General features: G+C 40.1%; 1 protein-coding gene across 3 annotated transcripts; it reads right to left on the bottom strand.

Annotated features, from left to right (window-relative positions):
• Positions 1 to 1,363: 1,363 nt before the first annotated feature.
• Positions 1,364 to 20,710, bottom strand: LOC308679267 (lysophospholipid acyltransferase 5-like). Of its 3 annotated transcripts, none has more exons than XM_081346865.1 (14): positions 20,478 to 20,710; positions 12,753 to 12,885; positions 12,041 to 12,148; positions 11,823 to 11,929; positions 11,547 to 11,640; positions 11,266 to 11,303; positions 7,662 to 7,840; positions 7,303 to 7,411; positions 6,108 to 6,194; positions 3,940 to 4,106; positions 2,980 to 3,127; positions 1,986 to 2,144; positions 1,760 to 1,886; positions 1,364 to 1,676 (listed from the first exon to the last, which is right to left on the bottom strand). In XM_081346865.1, the coding sequence occupies exons 2-13, from the start codon at positions 12,760 to 12,762 to the stop codon at positions 1,770 to 1,772; spliced, it is 1,323 nt and encodes a 440-aa protein (XP_081202991.1). In that variant the 5' UTR covers positions 12,763 to 12,885; positions 20,478 to 20,710; the 3' UTR covers positions 1,364 to 1,676; positions 1,760 to 1,769. The 3 variants fall into 3 exon arrangements, with proteins under 3 accessions (XP_081202991.1, XP_081202992.1, XP_081202990.1); XM_081346866.1 differs by lacking the exon at positions 20,478 to 20,710 and adding an exon at positions 19,334 to 19,349; XM_081346864.1 differs by lacking the exon at positions 12,753 to 12,885 and having other exon boundaries at positions 20,478 to 20,709.
• Positions 20,711 to 20,744: the final 34 nt, after the last annotated feature.

Here is a 20,744-nt window from a genome sequence, read left to right as displayed (position 1 = left end):
AAAACCCAACCAACTTGATAGTGATCACATAACACACTGACAAATGTCCTCCTCTCAGCTTTAATACATGACATCAATAACTGAATTCTACTGTGATCCGATTGGTTCATTGTCAAAACAAGATGACACCTGATTGGCTCTCTAAACACTCATGCTCATTGGCTACAATCAGATGAAGGAAAGCTACCTGATATCAACCTAAGCAAGTTGTGCTTCCGTTTTCTGGTTATTTGGCTATAACTTTTCATAGAATGCAGTACAGATAATTGAACAAACTTTGTAACTTGTATTACATTCTTGATTAAATTATCTTTCCATTGATACATAATTTTATGGTACTACTGCCCCCCCCCCCCAAGTGGTGTTATTAGCCATCAAACCTCAAAAAATACACTTTTCCCAAAAGGTTTCCACAATTTTGGCCACTACTGTACATGTCCACCAGGTTCCCCACTCCACCTTTTTTTCCTCCCCAAAATTATTTTAATCAAAACATAAATAGGAAACTGGTATGGCACAAAGCTAACTTCTACCATCTTATTTGCTTATATCAGTATCTTTAGGCCCTTTAAAGTTTCCTCTGGATTATAGAAAACTTCCTGGAGACTAATTTTCCTTTGTGATTATTTATGCTTTTGCCATGACAGCCGCACATAACCGCCAAGTCTCCTTGACAGTCATTTCATCTGTATCTCCAATCTAAAAAAATATTTCCCTGTATCTCCATGAACTATAGCAAGTCAATTGAATAAACCAGGGGTCTTCAAACTTGGCCCTTTTATGACTTGTGGACTTCAACTCCCAGAATTCCTCAGCCAGCTTTGCTGGCTGAGGAATTCTGGGAGTTGAAGTCCACAAGTCATAAAAGGGCCAAGTTTGAAGACCCCTGGAATAAACAGTTTTGGAGGCTACTTAGAGACCACTGAATAACAGCAACGCCATCACTGTTTCCAGAGGTAGCCTCACCTAGTCCCAGTGATAGCCAAATTGACAAGATTCCTGTGACTATTTATCTCCTCCAAGTGATCGGGAGAAATAGAATTATCTGAGCAAACACTTTGGCTGAAGTGTACTCACCACTGCTGAAACTCTGCCAGGATTGCTATTGTATATAAGCAACTGCCTGTATAAAAAGTGTACTCGGTTGCCGTGGTGCACATCATGAAAGGCACAAGAACAAGGTGTGAAGATAAAGTGGGTAACCATGTGTACACAGGAGAAAAGGTCAACCTCTGAAGAATCAGTATGCCATATTTAACCATGTTCCTCATTCTTTGCCGTAAGCCACAAATAACACTAGTAAGAATAGAAAAATAGTACCGGTTCCAAAATTCCGGTGGGAAAAAAGCAGCTGAAGCATGAATGAAAAAGCAACTTGGACCAATTTTATCTAGTGGAATTGGAAGGTAAAAAAGTCAGGCAGATGCTCCATTCCTAGACGGTAGCTGGATCAAGTGCTTTACAATCATCTGACACTGCAGAGATGGAAGTGTCTGGGGAGAAGTTGAGATAAGGCAATCTGTAGAAAGGGTACAGAAGTCTGCAGCCTGTTCCCCTCAGTTTGGGGTCTTAACCCCTGTGCTCTTTCACCCCGGTCACTGTAATACAGTTTGTCCACAGCAAATTTGGCAGGTGACGCTTTAACCATCCTGTAATAAATGCACACACGGTACAATCTGAAAAGAAAAGCAAAAGAAATCAACTAGATGTCATCCAAAACTACTATGCTCTAGTGACTACTTGGGAATAGTTCTCTCACCTTTTGGCCGTTACTTAGTTTTCTTTAACTTTTCCTTTCGTGGCACAAATATTTTTCGAAGATAAGGCAACGTAAACAGCAGCGTGAAGAATAACACATGGCCTACGAAATAAATAGACGTGTACACCTGCAAAAGAGGATGAGGAAGTCAGTGTGCTATGTCTTTCTTCAGCCAGTAAATAGAGGGGAAATGCCCTCTTCCAGAGAATCTGGCTTTTTTGGGTACCTTAATCCACTTTTCCAAGCTAAAGAGGCAAAATGGTACTAGAGAATATCCCATGAACATCCAGTGAATAGTTTGCTGAATCACATAGAAGAAGGGCCTCAAGAGGATGTTTGAAGCCAAGGCAGACAGAAACGGGCTGTCTTCTACCAGTCTAATAGCCTGTAATTTAAAAAAAAACCATAATGAGCTTTAAGCTTACAGATGAACAAGCAAAACATGGCTCTGTGCTGCTTGCCCATTTTTACTTTCCTTCCTCCCAGAAAAATCTCTTCAGTGAGCTTATTGCCATCTCGCTAGAGCAGCAGTTGCTTCAACAATCGTTTGGTATTTCAATAAATTATCACAAGTTGCCAATCAGCCGCAAACTGCTCAGCTTCAAACTGTCCTGGGTTCATCAAGAGACTGTTTCCCTATGCCAATGTGTTGCAACTGTCAACCACTTCAAAGAATGTAATCTGCATTTCTCTGATTTATTTCTTTTCCTTCATGGATTTACATTTACTAAGGTCTTCAGCACACTGAAATGCACAGACTTGACATTATTTCATTCTCTTGAGAAGAATTCAACTTGACACAAAAGTGTTGCTGAGGAACCTCAAAAGCAACTTCCAAGTATTTAAAAGTCCTTGCCACATTGTGATAATTGCTGGATCCATCCACGTGCTAAAATGTAATCTGAAACCACCCGATTCAGTGAGCTGTGAATGAACCAAATACAGCTTTAGGGGCGTCTGATCTCGCTCCTTTCGCTAGAATGAAAGCAGTGTCCCGCTACAGCTTCCATTCCCTTTGAGCATAAATGCAGTGCTGCATGTAGAAAACAAAGCGGGACTTGGCTGGTTTTATCAGTCTGGCTGTTCTTCTTTCTTGTGCCCGTGGATGCCTCAGTACAACTTTGTCACTTGATCTATAATTCACTCAATCTGTCTGCTTTTTTAAAGGCAGATCCAGATATTAAATATTATCTAAGGTAACACTTTAAAAAGGTCCTCACCTGCCTCTCCACTGTGACAATCAGGAACTCCATTTGGAAGCAAACTAGATACCCACAGTGTAGCCCATGCCAGACAGCCAGGAAAAGCAAAGATAAAGCTTGCGATAGTAACTTGTTTCCTAGGAATTTCAGGCGTTTGTACATATAGCTAGGAATGGAAATGTAATATTGTCAGGGCAAGTGTCAACGTAATTACTTTGTTTCTCCAGAAAAAAACACTTAACAAAGCCATCCAAGAAATTGCCAACATTTTATTTTTCTTTTAACTTCAGGCCGTTCAACATAAAGAGCAAGTATTAAAAGTCAGCAGGCTCTAGCTTTGAATGATGAGAGGATACAAGTGATGCTTACTAAAACTTCCAAATACGATATAAAAGCCCCTCACTGGGAGTACCAGAAATCAGAGCTACTGTTTCAGTGCTCTGAATAGCTCCTTACTCTTAAGTCAAAATAATTCCTAGAGTAATTTTGTCTGTGTGTGTGGAAGTGGAAGGCAGCTACTGTACAGCTGCATTCCTTTCATCATGGAACAAAGCAACAGTATTTAATACTCCCATTTTAGGCATTGAGTAGCCCAATTCTCTTAGCCTCCGGCTGTATATCCTCTGCTTTTCAAGCCAAACAGCAATCTTGGAAGGCTTAACATTTTTCAGCGAACTACAGCAGGTTGGGTAATGATGTAAGAAGATAGAGTAATACCACATTATTGAGTTTGGGAGTTTTCTCTGTTTTTGTTTTTATGCATTCTATTGCTCAAACTCTCTGGGAGACCTGCAGCTCATGTTCTGCAGTAGTGGTCAAAAACGCTGTGGGAGCTGCAAATTGTTCACTCAGATCTTAGCCCTTGCACACAAAAATCAGCTAATCTCCCCAAATACAATCCCATGCCCCATTCCTATTCCACTCTTACTCTCCAACTGACTCCAACTGTTCTGCAGAAAACAGCCAAGTTATGCTCACCGGGCTATCCAATTGTTGGTGTTAGTATTGAAGGAGGCAATGGTTCCTGTAAAATAAGGAGTTGTCTCGAACATCCAGATTTTCATGTTGGCACAAGCATCCCACTGTGGTAACCCCTTTTCATCCCTTCCACTGTAGCCTAGCCCAGTTAAGATGCAAACTCCTTCCTGGAATGAAAATAACATAGGATTATCAAGTTATGCCAATTAAGTATTATTCTATCTAACCTAATTAGAAAACAGATTTGCAGGGCCATATTCAATGCCCTAGATTAGTGGCTAGACACAATAATGGGCTAGATCAGGGGTGTCAAACTCAATTTCATTGAGGGCCGCATCAGCATTGCGGTTACCCTTGAGGGGCCGGGTGGGCGTGGCCTACTGGTTGGGCGTGGCTGGAGTGCGTGTGATCTACTGGGTGGGCATGGCCAGCTCTACATTGTTCACGTCAAGGGTGCCTATGGGGGCCTGGGCAGGAGTGGGACAAATGTGAGGGTCTCTGGCAGAAGGAGATGGGACCGGGGCAAGTGCCGAGGTATGGTCCACCGGAGGAGCCTCACTGTTCCTCTCAGGCCATGCGGGGGGGGGGAGGCTGGACGGTGATGCGGAGGTCAAATGCCCAGCCTAGCCCTCAAGCACCCACAGCACTAAGCCCAGCCTCACTTCCCCAAGGGGGTGCCCAGCTGCTGTGCTTGCTCTCCTTAGCCAGGTTGCTCATGATGGGTATGAGGGCAACGTCAAGAGGGAGGCCCACTCCCTCTCCATGTGAGGAGAACTGGCTTTGTTTCCAAAGCTTCCTTAGCAATAGGATGGGAGACCACCCAGGTTAGGCCAGGAGGAGGGGGCAAGGGGATGGTGAAAGGGCAGCAGGGAAGGACTAAGGCAGGACTTCCCTCAGACCCTCCCTCCCTCTCCTTCCTTCCTTCCTTCCTTCCTTCCTTCCTTCCTTCCTTCCTTCCTTCCTTCCTTCCTTCCTTCCTTCCTTCCTTCCGAGTGGTGGGAAAATATTTGAGATGGGGGAGGGAGAAAAACAGGCAAGAAACGCAACTGGGGAAGTGGCATCCTTCGTGAGGAATGAAGAAATGTACCATCGCCTGGAAGTGGCCAGCACATGGCCCTCTCCTCACAGCGCTGAGAGGCTGAGCCGGGTGGCACAAATCTGAAGAGAAGCACAACACTGCCCAGCCCCTAGCCTGCCCGAAGTAGGCAGGGCCATGTGCTGACCACTTCCAGGCGATGGTGCATTTCTTCATTCCTCACAAAGGGTGATACCTCCCCAGCGTCCACCGAGGGGGCAGTGCTGACACAGCACGGGCCGATCCCTTGCTGTTTCCAGATGGCCTTGTGGAGCTAAGACTGACTGCGTTTCAGCATAGATGACCACCACAAAATTGTACATTGGCTCCTGGCCGGCCTGGGCCAGAGGCAAGGCAGCGGGGGCCGTTCCCTCACTGTTTCCAGGATGGCTTCGCGGGCCACATGAAACCACTTCGCGGGCCGGATCTGGCCCCCGGGCCTTGTGTTTGACATGTCTGGGCTAGATGAAGAACAAGCTAAAATTAAATCCAGTGTTAATTACTAATGAAGTGGGCTAAAGAGTAGATTCAGCTTGTCTCCCTGAAAGAAGAGATTTCCAGCTTGATCTGGATTCACATGCGGCAGCTGTGGTGAGGAGCATAGATCTGAACAATTTAAGTAAACCCATCAGCTACAATGATTCCTGAAGTCACATTTAGCTACCCCATCTTAGTGACAGCCTGAACTACTATTATAACAGATTCTATGTGGGAGTAATCCTGAAAAGTGCCTGGATGATATATACTGGTACAAGATCTGCACTAAATCCAAATTGCTTTCCGGATACAGTTTAAAGGATTGATGTTAATTTTTAAACTACTGAATAGATTAGATAACCCAGAACTGCCTCACCTGCCCAAGTAACAGAGACCTAAATATCACCTGGGAACTGTGTTTGGCCTTCACGCACTCTCTGTAAAGATGCATCTGTCTTGCGAGGGCCTTTGAAGATTAACAGTTCCATGTTCTGGTTACTTTTTTAAATCTATTTTTCTATTTATATATATTATTGTTTTAGTAGCTGGATTGGTCCTTGTCAAAACAAAGGTGGCCCCAAACAAAGGAAATAAACTGGCCAACATCCAGGCTTACCGTCACTAGCCAACAGGTAACGTACTTGTAAAGCATTATCTTGCCCCAGATCAATATATAAAAACAGCGAAACCAGAAGGACTGTTTCTGCATTATAAGAGCACATTTGTAAGATAAGATTAGTATCAGAAGCAAAAAAAAAAATTGTATAAATTCCTAGCACTAACCATTTTATTTTTCCAAGGTGGCTTATACTATAAAAAATGCAGTTCAATATCATAAACCAATCGTAAAAGTATTTTATATTTAGAGACATTTTGAAAAATCAAAATAAAATTACATAGTAAATACAAAAAAAAAATGTTATTTCTTAAAATCCAGAAGGAGCAAATTTGTTTTTAATACTCCAACATTTAATCACAGGGTTCATTTTAGATACAAATAAGCCCAACCTCAGAACCTCAAATAGGGCACTTTCAGAAATAGCTTTCCTGGTCTCAAATTTTGGAACAGCATACAAAAAAAAAAAAAAAAAAAAGCCATGGCAGGCAAAATGTGAACTATTAAGAAATTATACAGGGACAAATGTAATTTTTTTTAAACTTGTTTTTAACTTTTGTATCTGGTTTTTAATTACCCTGTAAACCGCCCTGAGTCCTTCGGGAAAGGGCGGTATATAAATGTAATAAAATAAAATAAAATAAATAAATTGTTAGGATGTGTAAATCAAAGCACTGAGTGCATGCATTCCCACAGAGAACATTTGAGAATTTGACTCAGGGAACTCATGAAGTGGGTTTATAGTAGATATTAGCGATACATGGGCATTGCTTTCCTTCATCAAAAGATACTACTCAATGTATCACTTATCAAAAATAAATAAGTGAGGAAAAAAACATTGGTAAAGAAAACTGATACTTGATGGTTTTTCTGGTGTTGTTTTAGAACGAGGGATACTGTTTCATTTGTACTAGCAGATGACTAAAATCAAGCTGTTCAATCTAATGCCCTCTAGATTGGTTGAATTTCAAATCTTATTTTCATCTAAAATTCTGGGAATTTAAATTCAGCGCATCTGGGGGAGACAAAATTTAAAAAGACTAGATCAGAGAACTATAGGTTGCTATTCAAAAGACAATCGTTATAAAGTTTCTTGTGAGCTAAACTGTTATCCTAATGTAGCCAAACGCTATTTCTATTTTTTTTATTTTATTCTCCTTAATGTGAAGTTATAGAAGCCTTTAGCACTACTTACCATGTAATCATCAGAGACAAGATATTCCTCATCGATATAAGGTGATGCCACAGTATAGATTATCATGAAGGAAGTGCCCAGAAGTAGACGTTTAAGAGCAGGAACAAAGCTATAACAAATGTCAGAAAATTCAGACTCCCTCTGGTGTCATACTTCGAGAAACAAAGGGAATGTGTGTTTTGGCTGAAATGGTTCACATCACACCAGCATTTCACGACCAAAAGAAGTGAGAATCCCCAAATGGCTCCCAATGCAAATAGTATTAACAACGTTGGGCAAGTTTGGGAGCTGCACAGATGTATCCTTAACGAGGGAGACTTTGGCAGTTGGTTTGTAGGGGCCACAGCCTGGAAGTTTACCTGTTGGGTCTTTGGCCTGGAACATCAGTCAGCTCACCCTTTACCAACTTGTAATATCGTGTCATGGAGAATTGGGGGCCCACCATGAAGGCACCATAGAAATAGGCGAAGCCAGAGACCTCAAGCAAAGTAGGAACTCCCCGGACAGCAAACTGTTTTTGGTCAGGGGCTAGGGATTCCTGCACCGTAATAAGAAAAACACCAACATTAGCACTCCTAGGCGAAACTTTTCCTGTAAGGTTTTGACTCTCAAAAGAACCTAGTTTTCTATACCTAGACTTTACTCAAGAGTTCAGAATTTCAAGTGCTTGGCCTAAATAAAAACTCTTAGATGGGGAAAAAAACCCCACAATTCTTTAATCATTTTGAATGTTGTTTTAAGCTGCTTCAAGATCTCTTTTAAAGAGAAGTGGTATATAAAACATAAACAGAATACTGTTGCATTATTAGTCTACAGTAGTAGAAATTGTACAAATATATGGTTGTAAAATTTAAAATAAGATGAAAAAAAATCCTTTCCTGTTACATCCTTGATGCAATAAGCATTTCAAGTGCTTGCCAATTACAGAGTTTTTATCAGTTTATTCTTTGGTACTGCAGCAACAGATACCAGAGGTGGAGACAACCACAGCAGAACCCATGATAAGCTGAAGGTTGCAGCATGTGGGAAGGTTACCAATATCACTTTTCAAGCTTTTTACTGTGCTTGTAACAATTTAACAAGCCACATGTTCCAAATGAGTAAAAAAACCCACTCCCTACAGAAACAGATACCCTTCCATTGTCCTGGCACCAAGCTGCCAGGAAGCTACGGATGTCAGCAGACAGAACTCACACTAATTTTCTATATTGTGTTCTTCTTAAGCCACCTCACTGCTATTTGTAGTCTTTATCCAGAGACTTTGAGGACAAGCTGATAGAAAATTAATCTAAGCATTGTAAAATATTCAAAATAATGTATCCGAATTGCAATACTCTCACCAAGCCAACAATCTTTTAAAGAATACCGTATATACTTGAGTATAAGCCGAATTTTTCAGCCCACTTTTTGGGCTGAAAAATTCCACTTCGGCTTATACTCCAGTCAACAAAAAAAGCTTACCGAGGACTTGTGCGCGGACGAGGCTTTGGTGCTTCCAGGATCGCGCGCACCTCTCCCAAGCCACCGCCGTCCGGAGACCTGCCGAAGTTTGGGGAGGTTTGGGGAGGTGCGTGCGCACCTCCCCAAACCTCCCCAAACGTCGGCAGGTCTCCGGACCTCCGCGCCCTGCCTGCCTGCTTCTTTCCGCAGCGGAAAGAAGCAGGCAGGCAGGGCGCAGAGGAACGGAGACCCGGCGACGTTTGGGGAGGTTTGGGGAGGCGCCCAAACCTCCCCAAACGTCGGCAGGTCTCCGGACGGCGGTGGCTTGGGAGAGGTGCGCGCGATCCTGGAAGCACCGAAGCCTCGGCCGCGCGCAAGTCCTCGGTAAGCTCCGGGCGGTCACTTGCTTCGCGTCTCCTGAGGGAAGGGGGGGCGACTGGAGCGGGCGTGTTTCCTCGCCTGCTGGGCGCCGCGATTTGCCCGGGGAACGCGCGGGCCCCGAATGGCAGCGTGGAGCGAGGAAGCGGACAGCCAGGGCTTCCCCGAGAGCCGCGGCCACACAGGGTATTCCTGTGTATTCAGGCTTGCAAAATGGCGGATCGAGCCTCTGCTGGCGGCAGAGGCTTGCAGAACGGCGGATCGGCTTATACTCGAGTCAACAACTTTTTCCAGTTTTTGGGGGTGAAATTGGGGGTCTCGGCTTATACTCGAGTCGGCTTATACTCAAGTATATACGGTAATTGTAAAATCTGGGGTTTAAAAAAACATGTAACAAGGCTAAACAGTTAAAAATCAGAAAAGGAGGGAAAAAAGCATTAGATTGAACATCGAGTTTGCTATTTCACGTTTTCTTTTCTCAACATTTGGAGGAAGCCCACTTCCATCGCTCTGAAGCAACTTACAGGTAGGCCTCGACTTATGACCACAATGCTTTGTGTTGCTAAGCAAGGCAGCTGTTAAGTGAGTTTTGCCCCATTTTATGACCTTTCTTGCCACAGTTGTTGAGTGAATCACTGCAGATGTTAAGTTAGTAACACGGTTGTTAAGTGAATCTGGCTTCCCCATTGACTTTGCTTGTCAGAAGGTCCCAAAAGATGATCACATGATCCCAGGACACCACAACCTGGCAACTAACTATGAGTCAGTTGCCAAGCATCTGAATTTTGATCACATGACCACGGGGATGCTGCAATAGTCATAAGTGTGAAAAATGATTATTGGTCACTTTTTCACTGCCATTTGCGGACAGGTAGTCCTCAAATGTTGTAAGCTGAGGACTACCTGTACTGCCCAAGTAATGGATTTTCCTATTTTGCTATAATTTGTCCTCTGTACGTACGATATGGCTGCCTAATTTAGTTTTGACAGAATTAGCAGCAATTCCATTATCTTCAAATTTAGGATTTCAGAGACTGCCCATTTAAATTTGTTCCAGTGTCTGCCAAGAAGGGCTCTGAGTGTATTGCATAGAATGGGATCAATGGGAAGTTTAGCTGCTGGAATTTGTATTCATACAGTAGAGTTAGCTTGAATGAAGCAGCAAAACAGGCTAGTAAACAAATGAAATAAATAATTTTACAAATATGGAGACTTTATCTTAATATTTTGCCTCCAATATTCCCACGAAGAACCTTTGTTATATTTTAAATAACTCTGTACTTACTCTGAGAAACATCCAGGTTGCATGCCTGCAGGATGATTCACTTCCACTTAGGAATGAATGTAGTACAATAACAGTTTTAGCTACACACAAGCAAAAATCTCAACCTTTCTTTAATTTTAGTTTGATGCATGGATAAGCCTGAATGCTTATAACTATTCAAATAAATATTGTTAGCCTCTACCTTGGAAGCTTTCACCTTATGTTTTTTAAGGTCAGTAGTAATACTATTGTCTTTAATGCAGAAGAGTTGGTGGACCAAATCTGGTGAACTAACACTGAAGTTCATAAGACTACCCTCCTGGGTCTTATTCGTAAATCTTCATCTAAATGGAATACAATGATTTTTCTAATGGCTCAATGATGCCATGTTCTTTTTTGCTTTAATCTTCCACGAACATTTAATGGAAGCAAAAAAAAATGTTCACGATAAAGGAAGTTTGCACTGTTTAAATGAAGGCGTTAGGGTGTCACTATCTAAGATCTGTGAGATGTAGGAATGTTCCTTTTCACTTCTTTTTGAAAGATGGTGCAATAAAAACAAATGCCTGTAAGTTCTATTCTCTTAATAAACACATAATTTTAGGCCCTCAGTTTGCAACTAAAGAGATTTAAGTCTGCTCACCAGCTTAACAGCTATCTAGATCTCTCTCTCCTTTATTGTGAATTTCCACTAAGTATCTAATTTTATTTTGAAATTTCAATGTAAATGTTTGATGATTTCTATCTTATAAAGAATATTCTGGGAATGTCTTTACAATCACAGGTGATCTGGTATGAGTCACAGAAGTGTTTTCAATTTCTCTTATGATTCCAGTTCATGATTAAAGAATAATGGAGGGGAAAAAACTGGTTCTACTCACCTCTTCCTTCCTGCCTTCATAGTAATCAATAACCAAACCTACAAAAAATATACATTATCAAACAAGAAATATGCCTATTGAATACTTTGGGGGCAGTCAATATAGAACTGCTATGGATCTAGCCACAGCTGAGCTAAGAAAAGTCTGGGTGTGAGTTGTCAATTATGGTTTTTAAAGATACAAGAACTCTCCAAGGCAATAAATTAAAACCACAAGAGTGAATATAAAGGGACCAGGTGGAACTGCATAGGTCAGGAACTGCATGGAATGGAATTACTTACCAATCATCTTTAGAGTCAAGACACAATGTGGCATGGTCCATTTGATGTCATAGTGCTCTGTGGCCGTGAAATAATAGCCAGCCATCAAATACGTCTGAAAAACATTAGCTAAAATCACATGCTATTGCACAGATTCTATTTTCTCTGCTTGAAATTTCCTCATAGTATTTGCTGAACCCATCAGACCCAGACAAAATCAAAATTCCACAGAAAAGCATGAAGGGAGGAAGTATGTTCATTGGAATTGGTGGCAAGTAAATTTAAATAAACGTTTACCATCTGAAAGCAGAAGGTGGTGACAATGGCAGTGACTGTGCGACCCATGAGCCTCAAGATGAGAAACTGTACGAAGACACATATGAGAGAGTGACAGACCTGTGGCCCTAAGAAAGTAAATAGGAATGATTACAAACCGTATAGACAAGCAGCATTGCACACCCTCCCAGAGACCTTCCCAGTGCTCACTAGTAGGGCAGTCTTGTCAGCTCTCTTACCAAAGTTGAAGTAGGCAAGTGAAAGTCCTATTATTGTATTATAGATGTGAATGAGGTAGTCACTTTTCTGGAAAAGGAAGTAGCGTTGGAACAAGGCAAAGGGGTATCCTAAAGAGAGAAAACAACTGAAATCAATACAGCACATCTGTATTTCACAAAATATATTATATATATTCTTGTTTTCTGCTCTTCTGTCCAAGATGTAGGCCACTTTTTGATAGAAAATAGTGATAGTTTTAGGGGAACAGTAGGTTGTAAAACGAGTAAACTGACCTTAAAAAATTTGGAGGTTGCTTTTTTGGAAATAACATCGAGATTAAAAAAAATGAGAGGTTTATTTAATAAGCCTTTCAAGAGTTTATCATCACGTTTATCAATATGGTATATAACTCTGATCAGTTTTCAGAAATAATAGTCAGAAGAAGCAACTGTGCTAGAGTGAGGCTAAGATCCATTTATGTAATAGAGAACTGTGAAGTCTTAAATGAACACAATATGAGCCCTAGAACATAGAATAACAGGATTGGAAGGGACCTTGGAAGTCTTCTAGTCCAACCCAAGCCTGAGAAGGAAACCTATACCATTTTGGACAAATGGTTGTTTAACCTTTTCTTGTTAGGTTTTGTTTCTTCTGAACAATTTAAATCATTCTAGTAGTGTGTTCCAGGCATGGGTTTCATCCCCCCAAGTTTCAGTAAAGGCAACAATGTACCTGCCCTCATGTACTAGATTTCAAGTTCACCCTCTCGGTTCCTCATTCTTTGAGTGTATAGGCATCGGAGTCCTTTTTGACTGACTCTGCATCTGTATTTATAATGGCAGCAGTTCTGCTCCAAGATATAAAGCTATCGTATAAAATTGGAAACAAATGTTTTCAGTTGTTAACTTTTCACTGCAGTAGAAGCAAATACAGAAGCCTTGTAACACCACTAGATACATAGTTTTTCTTATTTACACTTGGAAAAAAATATTCAGCTGTGAATTTCTAATAACCAAGGAACCTGTGAATGTTACATTCTGCCAATCACCCAATTTAAATGTTTGAATATCAATAATCCAAAGTAGAAGTTGAAATCTGCATGGTACTTGGAGAAACAGCCTTCACAAACATAATATTCTCCAGATGTATTGGTCTACAATTTCCTTCATCCGTAATCAGTCTTCCTTATGGTGGCTAAGGATGGTTGGAACTGTAGTCCAGCACATTTAACGGACTCTAAAATAGAAAAATCTGTAATAAAGACATATCCTCTCCTGTATTTCATCCTTAGATCAGGACCAATTGATGCAGACCCATGGCTTTAACATCCAGCCATTTTTTGTTCTCTGCACCTTGCTTCATCTATTATTTAGCTAGTTAATTCTTGACAACCTAAAAACCTGCTCACTGTTGTGACATTTTGTTTGTACTTAATATAGGTATAGTACTACTTAAGACCCTCAAGACCCTTTTCTATATAAAGAACAAGGACATTAAATTGCTGCTCCTAACACACACAAAAATGAATTTTATATAAAAAACCTATACTCTGTAGATATTAAAACACGGTCCTTGCCATTAGCAAGAGATCCCAGTAAACAGGGAACTAACATTAAGTGTACAACACTATGCAATGAATGAATGAAAACTAGTAAAAGAGAAATACTACATCAGATAATACAATGGACATTTAGGGTATTTTTTAAACAAATATTTTGAACATATACAGATATAGACAAATGAAGCTGTGAACAAATGTATAAACATACATAGACTGTCCAGACATACCAAAGGTAAGTATTAATAAGTCTCTACACAATGACTGACAATTATAGTAATAAATCACTAATAAATCATCACAGAAGACAAATTAGCAAAAACTACCCTCAATTTTGTAAAAGTGTAAAAAACATTTACTGTACCAGAATCAGGCAAAAAAACCCAAGTAAGTTTAAAAATTCAAGTTAAATACTATATTAACCCAAACAAGCCACTTCTCTTTTTCTCTCTTCTTCTTATGAACATACATCTCTTGGGTAAAATATCCCTCCTCTTCCCTGTGATTTTAACTCCTCAGAACAACCTTAAGAAAACTTAAAACTCAGACAGGACAGTAAGCTTGGCAGATACACAAGGAAAATATCTGCAGAGGTCACACTGGAGACGAAGAGAAAATGTATGGAAAACCAAATGGATAGAAAAGAAAATTTATTTGATTTGATTTCTTTGAGTACAGGTAGTCCTTGATGTATGACCACAATCGAGCCCAAAATTTCTGTTGCTAAGCAAGACATTTGTTAAGTTAGTTTGCCCCATGTAAAAACTTTTCTTGCCACATTTGTTAAGTGAATTTGGCTTCTCAGTTTTTGCTTGTCAGAGAGTCGTTAAAAAGTGATCCCATGACTCTGGGACACTGGAACCATCATAAATATGAGTCAGTTTCCAAGTGACTGGATTTTGATCATGTGACCCTGGGGATCCTGCAACAGCTGTTAGTGTGGAAAAACAGTCCATGTCACTTTTTCCAGTGCCGTTGTAACTTTGAACGGTCACTAAACAAACTGTTGTAAGTTGAGGACTACCTGTAGACTCATGCTATGAATGCCATTTTTATAAGCACAATTCCCCTGAAGAAGGTTTTCTTCAAAATGTATTGGGACCTATATTAAAAGAAGTATACCATATATACTTGGGGTGTGTGTGTGAAAGCCCTAATAAGCAGGCATATACATAGAATGAAGGCTACTGCTAAGCTTGTAAGCCGCCCTGAGTCTTCGGAGAAGGGCGGGATATAAATGGAATTAAAATAAAAAATAAATAAATAAATATATTTTCCATCATATTGGAAACCACAGTAATTATAGCTTTCTATAGTAAAATATGTTTAAATAAGTTTTATGTATCCAAGTCTCCCTAAACTGATTATTAGAAAATGGAGGAAATAATCATTCAAACGTTATGAGTGACTTCAAATATTAAGAGTAACAGAACTCAGGAAGAAACAGTTAATAAACTTTGTTTTGACCCTCTATCGATATGTACAAAACCCCTTACTTCCTTTCCTGCCTTCTATACTGATGTGATAACTAGAGCTTTATAGAGCTGCAATGCACCTCAGCACAAATAGCGCAAGCTCCTGTTTCAAATAAGCAGAATAAATTTAAATTTCACTCTAAAATAGCCACAGGAAAGTTTCTATTGGAACTGTAAAAGGATTTCCTGAGTTACTTCCTTAGAAGTCATAGTCCCCAGTTATTTTGTCTCTCTAATCACAATATTTCCCTATGTTTTACAAAGAGATATAAAGTACTGTATAATCTATCCTAGGGTACTAATATTTTATATGTCATTATAAAATACTTTATCTTTCCCAAGCTGCAAGAGAAGCCACCACAATTCACTTCTACTTTTTTTCTTTGGCTGGTTATACATGCAGTTTCACAAACTGAGCTTTTAAAACAAAGCATGCCACATTCTGTAATACATGTTTTTCTGTCCACTAGACTAGGTCATGCTGGCAATACGGTAATCCAGCTGTCATATAATATAGAAGCAATATCATAAACTGGATTTCACACTCTTCTCCCCCTCTGAATCAATATGCCCATCTCAAGCTTCCTGGATACATGTTTTATACACACATGCATACATGAATATTAACATCCAGTTATTAATAAATATACAACTTCTACAAGCGTCTTTCTCACAAAAATCCTGCAAAAGGACACTCTCAATTTATAGTTATTTTTGAAATTTTAGGAGATTTTGCAAAATTAAATTCAAAAAGCTTCCGAATAATTCCAAAGGCTCAAATCCATATTACTTATAAGCTGCCATATATATCAGGTTTAATTTTTTTTGAGGGAATCAATTAAACTCATTTGCCTAGTTTTCCACAGCACTATTAAAATAGCTCAATAACATGGGAACATTTACGTAAAATGAAAGGGCATAATAAAAATTCACTGAAAGAAAAAGAAACACAGCAATCCATTGCCTGTGATTTGCATTTGTTTACATCTCTGGCTTAAATACATTTATGAAGATTATAAATCTGAGATGCAATTCCCCAAAGCAGCACTGGGACAAAACAAATGCATACTGTGCAATGTATTTACATATGTGTATTTACCAGTTTCTCTCTTCTGCTTCTCAAAAGAATGCCAGGCTTAGAAAATACATACACCTTTTTCTAATAAACTAGCAATTCTAATGGCAAATGTATATTTTTAAGGACCAAGTTCACACAACCATTCTGTACATTATGGCATGAATCACGATGCTCATATCTTTTGCAAGATCATCACATATGTTCTTTTACACCTCCAAATTTTGTCTACATACCCAAAGAAGCAAAGAATTTCAAAAGAAAAATGCTGATTTTCAGAATCCAAAATTTTATAAACTGTAGGAAGTATAGTCTTCTTTAAAAGCTGCTGATGTGGAACTGCGCTAAAATGAAAGCGTGTAAACTTTGTAAGATTGTCAATCTAAACATTATACCGTATATTGTCTAAAGGTAAAGGTTCCCCCGCACATGCGTGCTAGTCGTTTCCAACTCTAGGGGCCAGTGCTCTTCTCCGTTTCAAAGCCGAAGAGCCAGTGCTTGTCCGAGGACGTTTCCGTGGTCATGTGGCCGGCATGACTAGACACCAAAGGCGCACAGAACGCTGTTAGCTTCCCACCGTAGTGGTCCCTATTTTTCTACTTGCATTTTTACGTGCTTTCAAACTGCTAGGTTGGCAGAAGCTGGGACAAGTAACAGGCACTCACTCTGTTATGCGGCACTCGGGATTCGACCCGCCAAACTGCCGACCTTCTGATTGACAAGCTCAGTGTCCTAACCCACTGAGCCACTGCGTCCCTTATATATTAGCTAATGTAAAAAATAATAGTTCACCTTGAATATACATTTAGTTAATAGTGCATACCGTACATAGTTTGCTTTTGTGCATTAAAAACTTCGCAAGATGCTTTTCCCTTGTTCTCGGCCAACAAAACTGACAGGCAGAAACCATGGATTATGATATTCCAACAGAGGAGATTTTCTTCACAAGTCTCCTTTAATCTGTATTATTTGTTCAATATATGTATGCTTTAGTTCAGAGATACATTCTTATTTTTCAGTTTTTTAATTTAAATCTAAAGTGCTTATCTCTGCTAATGCTATTCTGCTTTCATAATTTTTTATCCTGTTTGTTTTATATACCTTTGTTTTATTTGGATTTTTTGTCCTATAAACAATTGTAGAAATTGAGCGACAGGTTTGTAATTATTAGCAACAGGTCCAAACTGTTTGAAACTTCCTTCCATGAAAACTGCATTGAAATGAATTATTATTGTACAAATGAACAGGAGCTAAGGGAAGATATCAATGGAGTCAAGATGATTTTTTCTGATTCCAAGTATGCACAATTTTATCCATTGCTCTTTCATTATTGCTCTCTATTTGTCAATAAATGTTGACACCTTATCCCTTCAGGTTATACTTGCCTCCAAATGGCATTGCAAACAATCAACACACTATTTTTGCTACAGCGCAATGTTAACATTAAAAGTGCAAAATCATCTCCATTACTGTAATCTAGTCAACTCAGACTGCCTGAGGTTTGGGGCTTTCAGTTATTTCTCTACGAAGAACCACCTAACAAGTATTTTATTATTTATTTATTAATGGGATTTATATCCCGCCCTATCTCCCGAGGGACTCAGAGTAACAGAGTAACAGAGCATATGCTTTGCATGCAAACATTTCTATCCCAGTGCCTACAAAGAAGATTTCACCGTACTTAAGGCATTATAAAATGCTGCCAATCACAGGAGGCATGACTGAGTAGTATGATGCGGGATCCTGACGGACTACAGAACATTTCTCTTTCTCTCTCTCTCAGAAATGGAATATGGAACAGATTTCAGAACAAAAGTAAGTTCTGATAGCAACATAGCAAACTTTTTTCAGTACAGCATCAAATGGTACAGCAATATTACTATTCCAACAAGAAAATATATATAAGCTAAGAATTCCCAAAACCTGAATGTTAACACTATTTGATAACTGACATATAGGTAGGATACTAGAACTGAGCATACATCAGATATGTCATTTATTTGTAATAAATTTGTGCTTTAAAAGCTACCAGAGGAAATTTGGGAATTAAGCAATGGGAAAGCTAATGTGAAAAGGTAAAAAAAACTTCCATTCCATGTAAATTTGAGAATCTTTGCAAGCTGCAGTGCTGAATATATGTTCCAAACATGACTGTTTTGAAGATCTTACACCACACCTTGGAAGCCTTAATTAAGCACACATCTGAAATGAGAAAATATCTACAAATTTGCAATACTCCCAACACACAGGTTTGCAAAGTAATCATCTTGTTGCTGTCTTAAAATAACCACCCCGAGATACAGGAACATACAGAAGTATGGAAGAGGGTGCAGCAACAGTCATCTCCTCAACATACAAGCCCTTAGATGAATGGTTGATGGCAACAGTGAATGTAAGGCCAAATACATCCTTGGATAAGCATGCTCTCTGATCTTCAAAAACTGGAAAAAGTACATTAAATTAAAGCCATTCTACTATGAGCTTAGCAGAGATTACAAAGAGAGAGAAGTTTGGGAGACAACTAAGTACCTTTAACTATAGGAGAGAGAACTCTCTGGATGGAAAGGCCAAGATTTCTATCAGAGATACAGAGTTAATTACTATTGGTTCCACCAATGAAACCAAATCGCTTTTGGAATTTTGAGATGATGTAAGAGGTTGAGATCTTATACATAATGTAAGATGATGTAAGATGTTGAGATCTTATATATAAATAAGTGCATTCTACCTTTACAAGTGGCTTGTAATTTGAACAGAAAGAACTATGTAGCTCAAATGGATAGCATTCCATTGGCAAGATGTGCTGGATTTTGTCAGTATCTGGTCTCCAAAGTGATAATATACTGCTTTCAGCTGAGAAAGCAGTACAGTAATGAAACAAAAAAATCTGGTTTCCCTTCCCCCAAAAGTAATCAAATATATCAACTGAGTGGTAACACATTAAGTGTAAAGAATTTTCAGCGATCAAACAAAACGTATATGCATGTCACTGAGCTCAGGATCCTTGTGGTTTAATGTTCTCTGGCATACATTATCATGTTTGCAATTGATAATATGGTTTTCTTTGTAGAAAATCAGAATTTCTCACTGAAATCAGAAAGATTTAGACTTGCTGTTGTCAACTTAGACTAAAACGTACAGAAGGATAACTTCTAGGGTTGAATGGTAATTAAAGTAAGCAAGTGATACCTGTATTTTTTCTTACTTGTGCAAGCATTCATAAAAAATAAAACTCCTTTCTGTTTTGTAAGAACACAATATAGCAGTAGTTACATATGGAACTATAATTACCACCTTCTTATGTTTCGACATCAGAGGTATTTTCAAATTCCCAGACCTAGAGTTCATTTTCACAATTTAGATTAACAAATTGAAACAGAACATAAGCAGTCATCTTCTTTTTCATAAATAATGCATCCCTCCAGCATCTACAAGCCATAATATTTTAAAGTTTTGCCAACTTTAGCTCAAAGTCTTGAGCTAATGATTCACATTCATTCCACCTATTTAACCATCTCCTAAGAAAAACAATTCCTCATGCAAGCTCCTATTGCCAGCTGTTAAGTACTGATGCAAAAGGCAGATAGAAAGGCTCAGGTATGCTTAAGAAATGTCTAAGCAGAAATTGGAGTGAAAAAGTTGCCATTACTGCAAAATAGTTTTGCTATCTTTTCCTTTGCTGTTTTTTTTTCCAGAGTTTGCCATTCTAAATTTTAACGGGGCATTGCAACTAGTGCAGTACCACAGACACCGAGAAGTACAGTCTTTCCCTTTACCCTTTAAGAGCCAGGATAAACAGGAAAAACAGAGTCCTTAACATGTTAAAGACTTGTCTCCCACACTTTTTATGCAGATATCCCTGGGGACCTTATAAAGGAGAGGAATCAGCAGGAGCAACCTGTCACACAGGGCTGCTCGTTTATCCGGTTCCCTCTGGTGCACAAACATTTAGAGAGGAACAGGAGCCCTACCGCCCCCTCCTTCGTGTAGACTGTCATTCAGAAGAGTTTGTTGCTCCAGAGATTTATGACAACCTGGGACTGACACCAGATATCTGTAAGGCAACAAGGACGACTATAAATGCAAAAAAAAGGTATGTACAGGAGGAGATCATCTGTCAGATCAGGCACGAAGGATCGCCCAGCCCGCCACGATCCAGTTTCACGGGGGCCGCCCTACTGGCGTTAAGAAGCCCAGTCGCCCACCCCGACCTCTGCCTCAATTTGACCCTGAAAGGCAAAGAGGTCGCGGGGCTTTTTAGGCACCCCAGGGCAGGCTCGATCTCTCTCCCTCGTGGCCGTGCACTGCAACGCTCGTCCCTCCTCCTCCTCCTCCTCCCCGCTACTCACCCAGAAAGATTGAGACGATGAGCCGAAGTGCCTGTTCCGAACTGCCCAACGACTTCGCTATGTCGCCCAGGCTCGTGCCCAGCCAGCGCCGCACCTCGGCGGCGATGGCGTTTCCAAGGTGTTCCGCCATCTTCTCCGCCGGGCCAGCCGACCGAACCCCGCTCCGTTACCCCTTTCGAACCCGGTTTACCAGCCGCGGTAGTAGTACCGCCGCGGCGGCCCCCGCACCTAAGCCACGCCCCTGCCGCCTTTCCTGTCGCGCCGATT

The sequence above is a fragment of the Vipera berus genome (assembly GCF_964194415.1).
Source record: "Vipera berus genome assembly, contig: HAP1_SCAFFOLD_96, whole genome shotgun sequence".
Taxonomy (NCBI): domain Eukaryota; kingdom Metazoa; phylum Chordata; class Lepidosauria; order Squamata; family Viperidae; genus Vipera; species Vipera berus.
The sequence above is the reverse complement of the archived record's forward strand: the minus strand, read 5'-3'. Positions and strand labels throughout refer to the sequence as shown.

Coding starts and splice junctions, on each gene's coding strand:
- LOC308679267 (XM_081346864.1), bottom strand. CDS start 20,607: ATGGCGGAACACCTTGGAAACGCCATCGCCGCCGAGGTGCGGCGCTGG. Junction 11,641..11,822: donor CCACCTTCTGCTTTCAGATG/GTAAACGTTTAT, acceptor AATGTTTTTCAG/ACGTATTTGATGGCTGGCTA. Junction 6,195..7,302: donor TTGTCTCTGATGATTACATG/GTAAGTAGTGCT, acceptor CTTATAATGCAG/AAACAGTCCTTCTGGTTTCG.